Genomic DNA, 14908 nt, shown 5'->3' with positions numbered 1-14908 from the left:
AATGCAATGGTAACCACATTCCGCAAGTTTTTACTACAGTTTTGGTGTTAATATTAGAAAGATTTGATATTATTTATTTCATATTAATTCCGAAGTTATTTTGTAACATTATTTCCGTGGGAAATATTATCCGCTGTTTAACGGGACTTTCACCAATGTTTAGGCCTCTTCATTTTAAAACAACTTCGATAAACACAGACTTTATTATGGCTCGTAAAACGTATAAAACTAGAGGAATGTAAACTGTATGAATTGAAAACATTAATCATTTTACATTCTTGCTACTGCTAGAGTCAGCGAGAGTAAAAACAAGAGTATAAAAGTATTGTGAACCACAATATCTCTGACTGCCTTTAAAAACAAAAATGAATTTTTTGTAAAAAAAAATGTACGCACGACAATTTTTTCCTAAATGACACATACAAAAATGACACACCATGTATAGAAATGTCTGTCCACTTCATTTAGTTCACAGTTTAAAAGACCTGCATTCAGTAGGCACATCTCTCACATTGATCAGACGAAAACTGACTAAAAAGTCAGATAGCAGAAGATTCATCCATTTTAGTTTTGTAAACAAACATTTCCAGCAACTCTGGAACATTGCCCTGTGCTTTCTCTTCATTTCCCATGTCCAACCATGACATCTTCAGATACACGATCAAGCAGGAGCCTACGACGTGACAGCTCAGATCTCAGTCGATGAAACTAAGACGTTTCCAGTGGAACACCAAAGAGCTTAAAAACATCTTTAAAGTCTCCTGCGCTTTTTTAACTCCATCTGCTTATGCAGGGCACCTTCATGTATAGCTGGCATTTATGCCTAAGATAGACGTCTGTGGAATGTAGCTGCGATGGAAGTAGGAAGATCTGGATGGGTCCATGTACATGACAGAACTGGTGAGGCTTTTGCGGTCCGTTTTGAGCTTCGGTTGCCTCTGCCAATGGCACCATAAAAGTTCCACCTGCTCTCTGAAGAAGCTGGTGGTCAGCGTGTACAGGATGGGATTTATGGCACTGTTGATGGGGAGGATGAAGACCACAACCCATGACGTGATGGTTCCTAAAAAGAGATCTAATATAAGACGTTTTTTTGCGTAGAAATAGCAGGAAAACACAGATAGGTAATGTTAAACGTGGAAGGCATTTTGATTTTCTAAAAAATTATCCAATCTACTATAAACTCAAATCATGAATACATTAAGCTGGTGAAATAAACCTTCAAGACAGACTCTCTATAATATTGTCTGATGATTCATAGCCCATATCACCAGTGAGAGCCTCGTGATTTCTCCCCTCTCTCTCTCTCTCTCTCTCTCTCTCTCTCTCTCTCTTTCTCTCTCTCTCTCTCTCTAGTTAACACTAACCTGGTATCTCAACTTGTAGGAGCGAGAGGATTTTGACCAGGAATATAGGAATCCAGCAGAGGGCATCAGAGAACACAATAAAGAAGAAACGGTGGGTCATGGCCACATCCCTGTGCCTCCGACCGCGCAGCTCCGTGGCATTGATGCCTGTCTTGTAGATTGAGTAAAACATACTGGAGTAGGAGATGACAATGATGACGAAGGCCACCAGGTTAAGTCCTGCACATGAAACGTATAAAAACAAAACGAATTGAGAAACAGCAGACAGCAATGTACATGTCCTAAATGCAAAAATATTCATCATTAAAGTAATCCAAATAACTCCAGTGGGTTAGTAGACGTCTTCTAACGTGAAACGATACTTTTTATATTAAGGGATTGCATTGCATTATACTATACATTTGTATCAGAGTACAGGTAATCTCGGGTCCCGAACCCATGACCTTTATTATGCTTTATCAACTGAGCTACAGGAAAGCTGCTGTTGATATTACAAAGTCATTGGTGACTTTAATTTTACTAAATCCAGAGGTTATTTCCTGGTTTGAGGTGGGAAATATCCTAAATCCGAGGGGTCTGATGTAGCATCATATATGTAACCCTGGATCAGTTTTAAGTAGCACGGCAACATTTTGAGTGAAAGCCAAAAATACATTGTAAGGTTAAAAATTATCTATTTTTCTTTTATGCCAAATATCATTAGGATATTTAGTTAGAATCATGGTCCATGAAGAAACTTGGTAAATTTCCTATCGTATATCAAAACTTTAATTTTGTGAGTGGATGACCTGCTACAGGGCCTCTCATTAACAACTTCAATTCTCTCAGTATTAAGATTTTTTGGCACCCTCAGAATCCTGAGTTGTAAACGGTTGTTTCTCTGCCAGATATTGTCATATCCTAACAACTCATACATCAATAGGAAAGCTTTCGGATGATGTAAAATCTAAATTTTGAAAAATCGACCCATAAGACTGGTTTTGTCGTGCGGGCTCACATATGTGTTCTTGAAGCGTCGCATTCTTGGCGAAATAGACTAAAGTTATATGAGATGAGGGTTAATAAATTATTGGAATAATGAAAATTTGAATTTTTTATATGAATTATTCTTCAAAGTTTCTGTCGCTTGCCAGTCCTTGAGAGGCTGATGCAACATTGTTTTAAATGGCTTTACACCGTTTATAATTAAATTTTAACCATTGATATGTAAGCAAATGTTTACTGCATAAAAAATGTGTTTTACCGAATTAGTCTCTAACTTCATTGCTTTTTTACTTTATCCTCACCAAGAAAAATGCAGGTGGAATATCCTTTAGCAATGGGCTTTTCCAGACGCTCTGAATGAAGGGGAAAACACACTCCATTGTGTCCATAGTAATTTCCAAACATCTCTTCACTGAGCAGAGGCACTGCAGCTATGGAGATACCCAGGAGCCATATAGAGATCAGGACAGCGAATGTTTGACGCTTGCTTGGTCTCAAGTGGCTAAAAGGAAAAACAATGACCAGAAATTTTTCTATGGTCAAGTAAGTGAGCAGCATGACGGAAACTTCAGAGGACAGCATAGCCAGGAAGCCAATGACGCGACACTCCAGGCTGTCCATCCAAAGCTTAGCGTTCTTGTTGTACTCGCCGCGAAACTTCAAATCAAAGACCCCCACAAAGAACAGATAGACCCCCATCAGACAATCTGCACCTGGGGACAAATGAAGCATTGTTTAAATAGCATGTCATTAGCTACCCTTGAAAAAATCGCAGGGCAAATTGGAAGCCGTTCCTACAGTACATCCGGCAGGTGCATTGATTCATGGCACCAGGCCAGTAACTCCAGCAAACGGGGGTCAACAACACCAAATATGTACTAGGAAGAGCTTTCATCGATTACTGGAGGTGATTGTAATAGAGAGCGAATCCTGTGTATAGGGAATTGTGACAGGGCGATAGATTTTCTGTCCAATCATGACAGCCTTTCAAGCTTGATATAAGCCCCGAAACTGTCAGCAGTGAAACACTTTGCTTATGAGACAGTCAGTTAGTGAGACTAAGGAACACAGGTTTCAGACGATCAAAGCCAGTACGTCCAACAGTAAATAACATTAATGTTAACCGCTGTCTCACACGCTACAGCTGTAAGAGTTCTGTAGTGAGACAACTGATCCAACCGTATTTTAAAATAAATGACAATTTTGGGAGACATTTATAGCTTCCAAATGTAATATGCTTCTAGATTATAATGAGGACATTACGGGTGCATTTGAGAGCTTGGTGCCCTAGAAAACGGTTTCCACAAGTACCAGCTGTCTCTGCCTGCGTCACATGGGTTTCATAAAAGCTGTTATCCAAATATAGCGGAGACAGACTAAGAAAGACATGCATGTCTCTTCTGTCATCATCAGTGTCGTTTGAGAAAGCTTTTATGTATTTTCTCACGCTATATACACAGGTTATGTCACACAGTTTGATCCCTAACACCATGTGTACACCAGACACCATCGGCAACCCGTGCTGCATCCAGTGTGTGGACATCCGGTTTAGACACGGTGTTAGTATAATGCAATAAGTATACTTTTCATTACTTACAGCACAAAACTTTAATGCACAGAGCATGCAGGTTGTTTTCGGCCCGCAGGACCGTACGCATCCCAATGACGAAAAGGTTCCCGAAACAGGTGACGAAAGCCATGACCCAGACAAATACACGCAGGAGAACGTTAGCCAGCAGATCTTCAAAAGACGAGAGACCATCTGAGTTGGGTTTACACTTGCGCACGTGTGGGGCGTAAGAGCAGTACTGGAACTTCTTGAAATATCTGCAAACATTAATGTTATGATTAAATGAATATGTAATATTTAGACAAATGTAATTTAAATAGTGTTTATATTAAATCAAGCTATGACTGATTCATCACTTCATTCCTGACACTATGGTGCCCCCAAATAAGGCTGAACAGGTAGTATTTTTATTCATAAAAATGCTTTTGAGACGTCTGTTATTCTCTTATAATATGAGGAATGTAATGTAATATATATATAAATATTTATATAAATAAATATATTTACATGTAGGAAAGGTTAGCCATTGGCACAAACATTCGCGTCTGGATGTTTGGTATTTCTACTCCCTCCAGGCCACTGTAGAAAAACAGAGTTTTAGTGTTTAGTGATTTTTATCATAAGCCTTTGGTCAGGCCTCGGATAAATGATTCCCCGTTCTGAACGTCTACGAGCTCAGTCTGAGACGTCTCAAGTCTGGGACGTCCTTTTTACGGTTTAAATGAATCTTTATGGCTCATCATGTGAGGCTTTCCCTGTTTCAAGAACATATCTTTGAAAACTATATTGTATGTATGATTATTATAACACAGATATATGAGTATAACACAGATATATATTTTAGGATAAAAAAATTACTTACAGAGATTGAAGCTGAAGTAGATGGTCAAATTGATGTGGGTGAATGTGGTCCATTGGGTTTTGGGATAGATTCCTACAAAAGAAAACACACTTTCAATTCAAGAGCTGCACTCATCAGAAGGTTTAGAAAAATATAGAATGACAGCCGCAGAAATGAAGAGACCATTCAAAATTTTAATTTAATCAGCATTTGTGTATATATGGTGGTCATTCCAGTTCAGTGTCTGTGGAATTATGATAAAGTTAAACCTCAGTAGTGACAAAGTCATAGAATAGCAATGTGAAAGACTGACATTGAAAACTGTGATAAAAATTGAGATTATAAAAAAATATTATTTAATATTTTCCTAAATACATGAAATATTACTGTTGTATTGCTTAGAAGTGAATATGAACTTGTTTGCAGTATTTTGGTCTAAAAATATTTTTTGGTCCAGTTTTCATTTTCTGCAAATGGAAGCAATATTTTTATTTGAAATTTGGGAGAAATATTGTTAGTAGTTCACAGAATGAATCAAAACGATCATTTTACCGATATTGTTTTTGAATTTTGAAATAGTTTTTGAATACATATTTTATATCTTCAAAAGATATGTGCATACTCTACACACTGAATCTTAGAGATAGTTCACCAAAAAAACAAATCTGTAATTTATTTACTCTGTCCCTAGTCCCCATCCATTTTCATTGTATGGCACAGTTAAGCAGCTGTGAATTCTGCTTTTCTTTTGTATTTAACATATAGGTTTAAAACGTTATGTGAATTCTGGGAGAGCTATCACTTTAAAATACACGCTCACAATCCATTTTTCACATCTTAATCCCCAATTTTTGACTTGACCGCTCATACTTACAGAATTTGCAATGAAGACAAGTCCCTGAAAATACTGACTGGCAGTGCCTGTAGTCGGTTTATGGACAAATCCCTGTAGAAACAATAAAGACATGTCAAATGCTCTTTGTATCTTGAGTAACTTAATAATATTTTCTCTTGCTCTTGGTTGTCATGCATTGTCGGCAATGTGTCACAGTCACTCACAGGTCTCCCAGCATGTGCAGGTCCTGAAAAGTGTTCTCTGGCAAAGTCTTGATGAGATTATCTCTCAGTGATCTAAAGATAAGACACAGAATATCCTACACATCATCTACAGGAGCTTTGCTGGGGGGTTTGTAATACACAACGCTGTCAATCCACTTTGAAAGAATAAACTCTCTTGTGTCACTATCTGCTCAAAACAGGTGTCCATGACACTCAAGTCTAATATGTTTTGTCTCTTACAAATTTAGAATAGCATGCGGCATCAATTCCATACAGTATGACGTTGTAAAATAACAGGATGTTAGTTTGTGGGTGCTGCGCAGTCAGAAACACAGTAGCTATACTTTCATAGTGTTCTCTTCAGCTCTAAAAGAACGTTGTGTTTGGTGCTGTAATACTCACAGCACGGTTAGATGTTCACAAGTGAGAAAGGTTGACATGCCCACAGTCTTTATGCGGTTGCCCTCAAAGTCCCTTTGATGAGAATTATATAGATAAATTTAAGAGGAAAATTCATAATGCACCAAACACATTGATGGGAATCAAATAAAAGATATAAAAAAGTAATATGCCAGCCAAAGGCTTATGGGATTTGCTTGAAACCAGATAAACGCATGGACTGATAAGGAAAATCCTCATCTTCCTGTTGCGCTTGGCTTTCAGTGACAAACCACACGGCCGAGGAGAGAACAACTTTCTATGAGTACATACTGTTCCTGTGCTACACGGAGATGATAGCAAGAAGGACGAGGCCCTCGTATCATTTCGACAGCATTTTAACCAGGCTGGGATGTAACAGAGGAAAACCGCAAAAAAAATGCACACTGTGTGCTACGGGTTTTTGACTGAAGATTAGCAATGTCAGAATTTTAAGGATGTTTTTTACAGTGAATATGCGCTCGAAATTCTCTCCTCGCCTTAGTTCACTTATATATGTGTCTCATGAAACAATTTCACGGTAAACAGCTATAAACAAGATTTTGGAGGAATATGTTTAATAATTTGGATATTTTAGAGCCCAAAGCTCCCAACAGCACCAGGATTTCTATACAGTAGAAGAAAACCAACACTTTGTATTTAATAGAGTATCTAAAACAAATAAAAGCAGTTTATCCAATTGGATTTTAAAGCATTCTGATATTTGATCCCATTCACAGAAATCAAGAGATTTTCCAATATGTCTGTTCTGTATAACAGTCTATTCTATTCAGTTTGGAATGTCATTCATCCTTTTGCGTCATGCAACATGTGTCTTGACAACTGGCATGACAACTGACTGCCGTGTGTCGTTGCCAGTCTCAAGTAAAGGAATATCTATCTTCGAATGAAAGGTCAACTGCTCGGGTAGTTTTGTTGTAATTTATATTATAAAATTGAAAAAGAGAGGCAGATACTTACAGCCAGCTGAGGATGGGCATGTGGGTGCAGAGTCTGGCAGAAGGCAGCTGTTCCATAGAGGTGTTCACCATTGATCTAGACAGAGCATTAGATAAACAGAACCAGAAAGTGCATTTTAAGTGCTAGTTAAGGAGAATGACACGCTTTGCATCCAAATAACAGAATTCATTTCAATAAAAGCAAGAAAGGTTAATGTAACTCTTTAAAGGGAAATAAACAATGACACTTACATGAAAAACAGGGAATTCAGGCCGGTAAATGTGTTTACTGTAATTGTTGCGATAGGATTGTCATCCAAAATTCTGTGAATGAGATGAAACGAGAAAATTCAAAACCTGTAAGACACCAGCTTCAATAATGAAGTAACAAATGTCGTCTTGTTTTAGTTCACCTTAACAATGAATGGCTTTAATACAGATACTGTAAGATGAAGCCCTATTTTTTTTAATTCAGATTCACACTTCAATTTCAATTTAAATAAAAAAAGCATATTAGGATTTCTGTCTTCTTTTTGTTAAGTCTAAGTCATACGATTTTTTTATGTATGCAGGGATGTGTTTCCTGTACAATTATGTAATGCATACTAAAGAAAAGACATAAAGATTGAATCCACTTTAAATCAGTTTGGATAAAAGTCTGCCAAATATATTAATGTAGTTCCAAACACACTTTGCGAAGTTTGCAATGGTTTTAACTGTGGTTTTAGACGATTCATGTTAATAATGATTTATCCTCCGGTGCTGGTTGTCCTGACCTACAGTAGTTAACTCTGGACCACTACTGCTATCTCAGCCAAATTATTATTCTAATATAGATTTTATGACTCATATAAACACTTAAATCCTTTTGTCCTTGAATAGTGGCAGTTTAAAGAGCTTTTTTATGTGTAGACATTAGTTTATGGTTTTACTCACAGCCACTTGAGTTTATGAAGATCACGGAACACGTCAGGAGGAAGCAAAGAGATGCAGTTCTGGCTCAGTGACCTGCAACACAAGAGAGGAGTCTATCATTAAAGTGCAGTAGTGTTAAAAACAACACATTTTGTGTTAAGTTAAGGACGTATTAATTTCTCTGTGTTATTATTTGGGACAACACGTTTTGTGTTGTATTTAAAATCCACACGAAACGTGTTAAAAATAACAGATAATGTCTTAAATAGGAAAACACAACACTAATGTGTTTAAATTAAATTAACACATCAATTTGAATGTATATAGTCAAAAACAAAGAGTCAGAAAAATAAAGGCTACACTCTTACATTTTAAATTTGTGTTTTAAAATAGATTTACACAATTTACACTCAAAAAAATTTTATATTTTAAAGCTGTAGAATCAAATAAATATACTGTTTAAATTGAGCAAATGTAAGTAAAACGTTAATGGAAAAGTTCATCTTAAAATCAAAATTTTAGATTTTCGCACATAAAGTATTCTCGTCGCTTCAAAAAAATCAATTTAGCCACTATGAGCGGATGGACCAATTTAACAATGTCTTTAGAACTTTTCTGGACCCTGACGACAACTATAACTATGATGTTTATGAGAAGGCCTGAATATCTCTGGATGTCACCTAAAATATCTTTATTTGTGTTCCGAAGACACCGGGAGGTCTTGAAACATGTTGAACGTCACATGGTTGGGAAAAATATAACACAATTTTGATTTGTGTAAATCTGAGTAGCTCAAATACTTCTATTAGAATTCACCAAACAGTTTGAGTGTTGTCTTTTCTCAGATCTTCAATAGAATTTTGTATCAAAAACAAAAGAAGAGTCTTTTTTCATTTGACTCAGTTTTTAAAAAGTTATGTTTGTTCATTCCAAGTTATATCAATCAAACTGCATTTGCGTTGTTTTGATTAAGTGATAATAATTTAAAAACATATACAGCTAACTTAACACAATGAAGCAAAATAAAAGCATGCAACATAAAAAACAAGATTTTTGAGAACAATGTTTTTGAAAATAAACTCCTCAAAACATTTTAGTAAAGAGTATATGTTTAGTTGCCAACATTAATTACGGAAATACGCTTTTTGGAAATATTGAACAAAATCTCTGTTCGTCAACATCTTATTGGTTGTTTCAGGCACTTACAGTTTCTGCAGTCTGTATAACCCAGTAAACGCCTCAGGATAAACAGTGCCAATGCAATTATCCTGGAGGAATCTAGAAAAGAAAAAACAATCTGCATTTAGGACAACAGGTGGTTGGCTTAAACACAACTGTGGGGTTGAGTGACAGCTAACCTGATAACCACTTACCAAGTGTGTGATATTACGCATTTTTGGATTATTGTTAGTAAAAAGGACGTATGTGTTAATGTAACGTCAGTAAGCAATTCCTTTGGTTAACACTAGCATCTTTTTTATAATAAACAACTAATCGCTTGTCACCAGAATTTTCACGCCTGTCCACATTAGTTTTTAGCCTAAAGCCCATCTGGTGGTTCTTTTAATAGTGTCCTTATTCACAAGATACCAACAAAGAGAATCCAAGGTTTGATCGCATGCTATAAAGGAACCTGCCAACATTGAGATTAACATGCGGGGAAAAAATGGATTTACTGTAAATGAAGGCGCCCATGGCCTCATAATAAAACCCAGATGCAGCAGAAATGTGATCATGAGCGTTAATCTACAGACTTCACTAGTTTTTTTGTATCGGCTTAAGAAACCGATCGTTTTTTGTGTGTGTGTCACAGAAACAGAGCATTAGTGGTACAGACTGTCAGTTCCATTATACAAGATTCTGTGTGTAGATTTGCATTAAAGTCAATGTAAAACAAAGATTAACCGTCTACTTTAGCAAGGTCTTACAAAATCAGTGACTGTAGACCTTGTTTGCAGCGCTAACATTGCATTGATACTTTTCAACGCAAGTTTGGCTTGTCCTTAACCCAACAGGGCTCAAACAGAAATAGTATTTATACTCACAGTCTCTGTAGATGGATGTATTTGATGAAAGCCTCATCAGGTATTATGCGAATGTCATTGCTCTTCAAGGACCTGTCCAAAAGCAACACAAACTAATGTCTTAAAACATTTTTTACTTTGTAAAATATTATATTTTATAAAGACAGTCTTCTTTAGGCCTCAACTCTTAAAACTCATTTAGGTTATTTCATCAGAAGCAAATATTTTTATTCCAGAATCCCTATAGAGAGGTTTTTCAAAATCAACTTTTGAAATTACAAGAAAAAAAAACACATTAAGTCTCTTTTAATTGGGCTACCACTTTCCAAAATGTAAACGCTGGTTCAGAAGCACTTCCTGTTTCAGTTTTATTTATTATTCATTTATCTTACATGTATAATACAAACCTAAAGATATAAGTTAAACATTTAGACTTGGTTAGAAATATTCTGTTGGTTGTCTTTTGTTCAAATGTTTTTGTAAAACTGAAACGGGAAGTTCTTCTGGACCAGCGTTGACCACCGTTGTTTACATCTTCCGAAATGTTCTATAGTTTGTACATTCCTTGTCATGTATGAATGAAATATACAATTCAACAATACTTTATGGAAAGATATCAAAACCAACGTCATTGCTGCTGCGTAGTTATTAATTGGACTACACTCCTTTTTGTTGTCGCCACAACAGCCATCTATACGTGACCTATCTATTCCACTGTGAGACCCAAAAGTCTGACCCGACCCACAATCTTAATCTTATTTATTTCCTTTAACACTGTTGATTTTACTGTGCATCTTTACAGGTTAAAAAGCAAGTAAAATGATGTAAGCAGGCCAGGTTTACCACTATTATACCAACATCAGTCATAGCAAAGTACGGCTCCAATTCAGTATGCATGCTGACAATACAAGTTTGAATGAAGGCTGCGTACATGGAGGTAACGTTTGTTGACACCTGCGGAATGGACTTCAAGCTGACACGCACGCAGTGAACCTCTGTATTAATGCACTGACAGCGATGAGGGAACTGCTCCACATCTAAAAGACGAGACAAAGAAAGCACACAGTAGATATCATGCATTTAAGATTTTTGCTAAATCATTCCAGCCTTAAAAATACTGTGTTCATGGGATTAAGTGTGTTTATTTACGGCAGTCTGTTGCAAGTTCTTGCGGAAAAACCTGTCTAAATGTCCGGTCAAAGAGGTCTGCCCAACCACTGTTATCCCCTTCAGAGAGATGGCCGAAAATTCAATGGTCGACCAAGAAGAGGTCAAGTTGAACACACACACAAAAACAGTCACAAAAACTGTTAGTTTAATGTTTTTGGTGATTATACAGAAAATAAACAGTTTTCATCAATATTCATAATATTTATCTGGTATAAAGCCGTGCAGTTATAATGGATCCCAACAGAGCATTTTAAGTTAATATACACCAACAACTATGTAAAGAAATCTGTGTTTGTTTAAGAATATGAAACAGCTCTAACCACAGTTGTCCTCATCAGCTCCATTAGGACAGTCGTTTTGGCCATCACAGTGAAGAACCTGTGGCAGACAAATGCTCACATTCCTACATGGAAAGTGACCCAGCGGACATTCATGAACAGGCCTGCTGTCCAGCCCAGCTGCAGATGACACACAAGAACATGCTTTAGTTTTTAAGGCTTTTAAATCATCTATGGTCACTGAAAGGTGATTATTTTAAGATTTTATGTTTCTGAGCATAGACAGAATAATAAAGACCCTTTACACGTGTCAGAAAAAGAAAAGGATATGCATATGTTTAACGATTGGCCTCATTCCAATCTTTGTTCAGTAATAGATAAAGTTCATCTGTGTGAATACTTCCAAATGCCTAGAGAAAAATTAAAATGTGCAGACTATGACAAAATGAATGAGTGTTAAATTATAACACTCGTATTTCTTTATACAATATGTGCAGATGCCAAAATCTTTAAAGACTAGATCATTAGGCTGGAATATTATGAGCAATGAACTCAAATCTGAAATGCAAATCTAGAATAAAGCAAATAAGCAAAACACAGATCTATATATCACCTTTAAAGTCCCAGTGAAATTAAAAATTAAAAAGGCAATTTTTTCATGAAATATTGCAGCGTTTATTGTAAATAGTTTATCAATGCGGGTCATTCTCTTTTTAAAATGCATGTGCCCTCATAACCTTTAGTTGAAATTTGAATCTTCCTGTAATGACTATCCACACACACAGCAAAATCACCGGTGTTAAAAAATGTCAAATGAACTCTCACAATGTATAATCCACATTTTGAGAGTGTGGATTATATATACACTGTGAGAGTTATTTCTGCATTTTTTAACACTGTTGATTTTACCCTGCATCTTTAATGACTAGTAAGATGGCTTGGGCGGAGCTCACTGTTCCTCTCATTAAAAATTCGATTTCACTCGGAAATGCGTCAAAATACGGAAGTAAAGATTATCACAACTTCTTATTCACGGAGAATTTAAGGGTTCCGGCGACAGAAAAGGTAAAACAAAATTCTGACAGTGTACACGCAGAAACAAAGAGCCATACTTACTGTATATATAAATACATTAATGTACGTTGGATATAAAATCCTAACATCAGTAGACTACTTAAATCATTATACTGTACATACTTTGAAGTATTTGAAGGATCAGCCTATTACTTACTGGTGCAATCAAGCTATTTTGGGAGCACATTATCCCTTACTACAATGAACAATAGTTTAACTCTATTACCCTTTGTAGCAAAACCACCACAAATTTACTTTGGTCTAACCACAATAACTATAGTCAAACCGTGGTATTTGTTGTAAAACTATGGTAATACAAATGGTCATCAATCTGACACAAAACCCATTTCTTTGACTATAATAGAACTAAATTCAACCTGATATACAAAAAACCCTTGATTTGTGCCTCGTCACCCAAAACATTTTGACATTATGTATGTTTCTTAAGAGCATGCCAAGCAAAACCACTGACTATTCACAGCATTGAGTAAAACCCTATTGGGAAAAAAGTATTTAACAGACATAGTGAAGTCTCAATAACAGCCCTTTTATCTGAAGTATTTTGTTCCAATGAGTAACAGTACATACAAATACGGTTCAGATTGAAAGACATTTGAACATTTTATCTTTATCATGTACAAACATTGGTGTCTATGCTGCAGACAAAACAAAAATACAAAAATGACAAAAGACAAGGTTTAACTTGAAACCGTTATAATGATCTCACCATCATTTTACCAAAGTTTATATTTAAAAGCATTGTACTACAAATGATAATCAACCATGCCAAAAACAGTCAATTTTGTTCAACTTTTAAATCGATAACTTACATACATTACAGGGTGACACTTTACAACATTGTATTTGTTAATATTAGTAAATGTATTATCTCACATAAATCAATGAGCAATGTTTTCAGCATATTTAAATCACTGTTTAGGTTAGTTCATGCCAATACAGTTCAGTGTGATTTAACTAATATTAACTTAAAAAACGCATTAGCAAATGTCAAATTTAACATAATTGGTAACATTACCAAATTCTGTAGTATATTTAATATTACATCCATTGGCTGGAAAATATTCTAAATGTTTTATTTTTCTCTAAAACAACCTAGGACAGTAAAGTCTTACCTTTGATCGTTGATATCGATAAAGCTGAAAATATCCATATCAGAATTAAATCCAATGATAAAAACGATTTATCCGATCTCATTGTAGCTCTGAGGCAGTTTGTATACATTTCGTGTCCAAACTACATATTATCCAAGCACTTTGCTAAACAAATGCTTTGTCCAGACAGTGTTCATCAATCCGTAATATGAACGCGCGAGCACAAACACACAAAAGCTTGAGGTACAGGCGGGATGCAGGTGGCGATCTGTCATCTCTTTAAGGAGCTTGGAAAAGTTTGTGCGCGCGCGGCGAGAGAGAGAGAGAGAGAGAGAGTGTGAAAGAGAGAGAGAGAGAGAGAGAGAGAGAGAGTGAAAGAGAGAGAGATGTGATAAATTCAGCACGTGGTCTCGTTTTGTGTTGTTGCCATGGAATCTGCTCATCCTCACTTGTAAATCTGGTATACCTTTACTGTGTCCAAATAACAACAGGTTTGGTTCCCCAAAGAACCTTAAAGTCAAAAGCTGAACCAAAGAACGTTTAGCAACATTGTTTTTTTGATACTCTCATATAATTATATAGAAAGGATACGTTAAAGTATTTAAATGTATGGAGTGTTATGGATAAACAGCTATAAAATAGCAAAATCCAGGCACGTGCAGGGGCGGGAGCTTGAGCCCAGGTCCTTTTCATCCTCGAGAGAAAGTGGCCTTTTTCTGGGTACGTGTTTCTGTTTGCGCCCGGCTTTCCTTGTCAAACATTTAGAAAATGTCAGGTCAGGTCGGGAGATGTTGAGAGTCCAGATGCCCTTATCCCATCCACGTCTGCAGCCACACGCACAGCTGTGTGTGTAGCACTTTTGGCACATCAGGCAGAGGGCCGCAGAAGTGAAGTCATGCCTCCTTTCCAGAAGCGTTTGTCTTGTGTGTAGGTGAGTGATGATGAACAGACTAGCACATTAGAGCAAAAGAAGACATGAAAGCTAAATTGAACAGTAGTGTCCTCCCTTAAACAATAACTTGATAAGTTTGATGTCAGACTCCTCATGATGCATTTTATATGTTGTGTATGCACTTATAGATCTAAATCGCCCTCCCTCAAATGTGAAACAGAGTTCTTGTCACCATGCACGCGTGCC

At 36.4% G+C, this 14908-nt stretch overlaps 1 protein-coding gene across 1 annotated transcript; it reads right to left on the bottom strand.

Moving 5' to 3' along the window:
* Positions 1–668: 668 nt before the first annotated feature.
* Positions 669–13959, bottom strand: rxfp2b (relaxin family peptide receptor 2b). Its single transcript, XM_056756117.1, has 18 exons — positions 13792–13959; positions 11627–11764; positions 11286–11363; positions 11068–11173; positions 10158–10229; positions 9319–9390; positions 8134–8205; positions 7450–7521; positions 7220–7294; positions 6224–6295; positions 5822–5893; positions 5637–5708; positions 4784–4855; positions 4429–4500; positions 3949–4178; positions 2654–3064; positions 1368–1586; positions 669–1063 (listed from the first exon to the last, which is right to left on the bottom strand). Exons 1-18 carry the CDS (start codon positions 13898–13900, stop codon positions 801–803), a joined length of 2277 nt encoding a protein of 758 aa, XP_056612095.1. The 5' UTR covers positions 13901–13959; the 3' UTR covers positions 669–800.
* Between the last annotated feature and the right edge of the window lie 949 nt (positions 13960–14908).

This window comes from Triplophysa dalaica, chromosome 9, assembly GCF_015846415.1.
Source record: "Triplophysa dalaica isolate WHDGS20190420 chromosome 9, ASM1584641v1, whole genome shotgun sequence".
NCBI lineage: Eukaryota > Metazoa > Chordata > Actinopteri > Cypriniformes > Nemacheilidae > Triplophysa > Triplophysa dalaica.
Note: the sequence above shows the minus strand (reverse complement) of the source record. Positions and strands in the feature narration are given on the sequence as shown.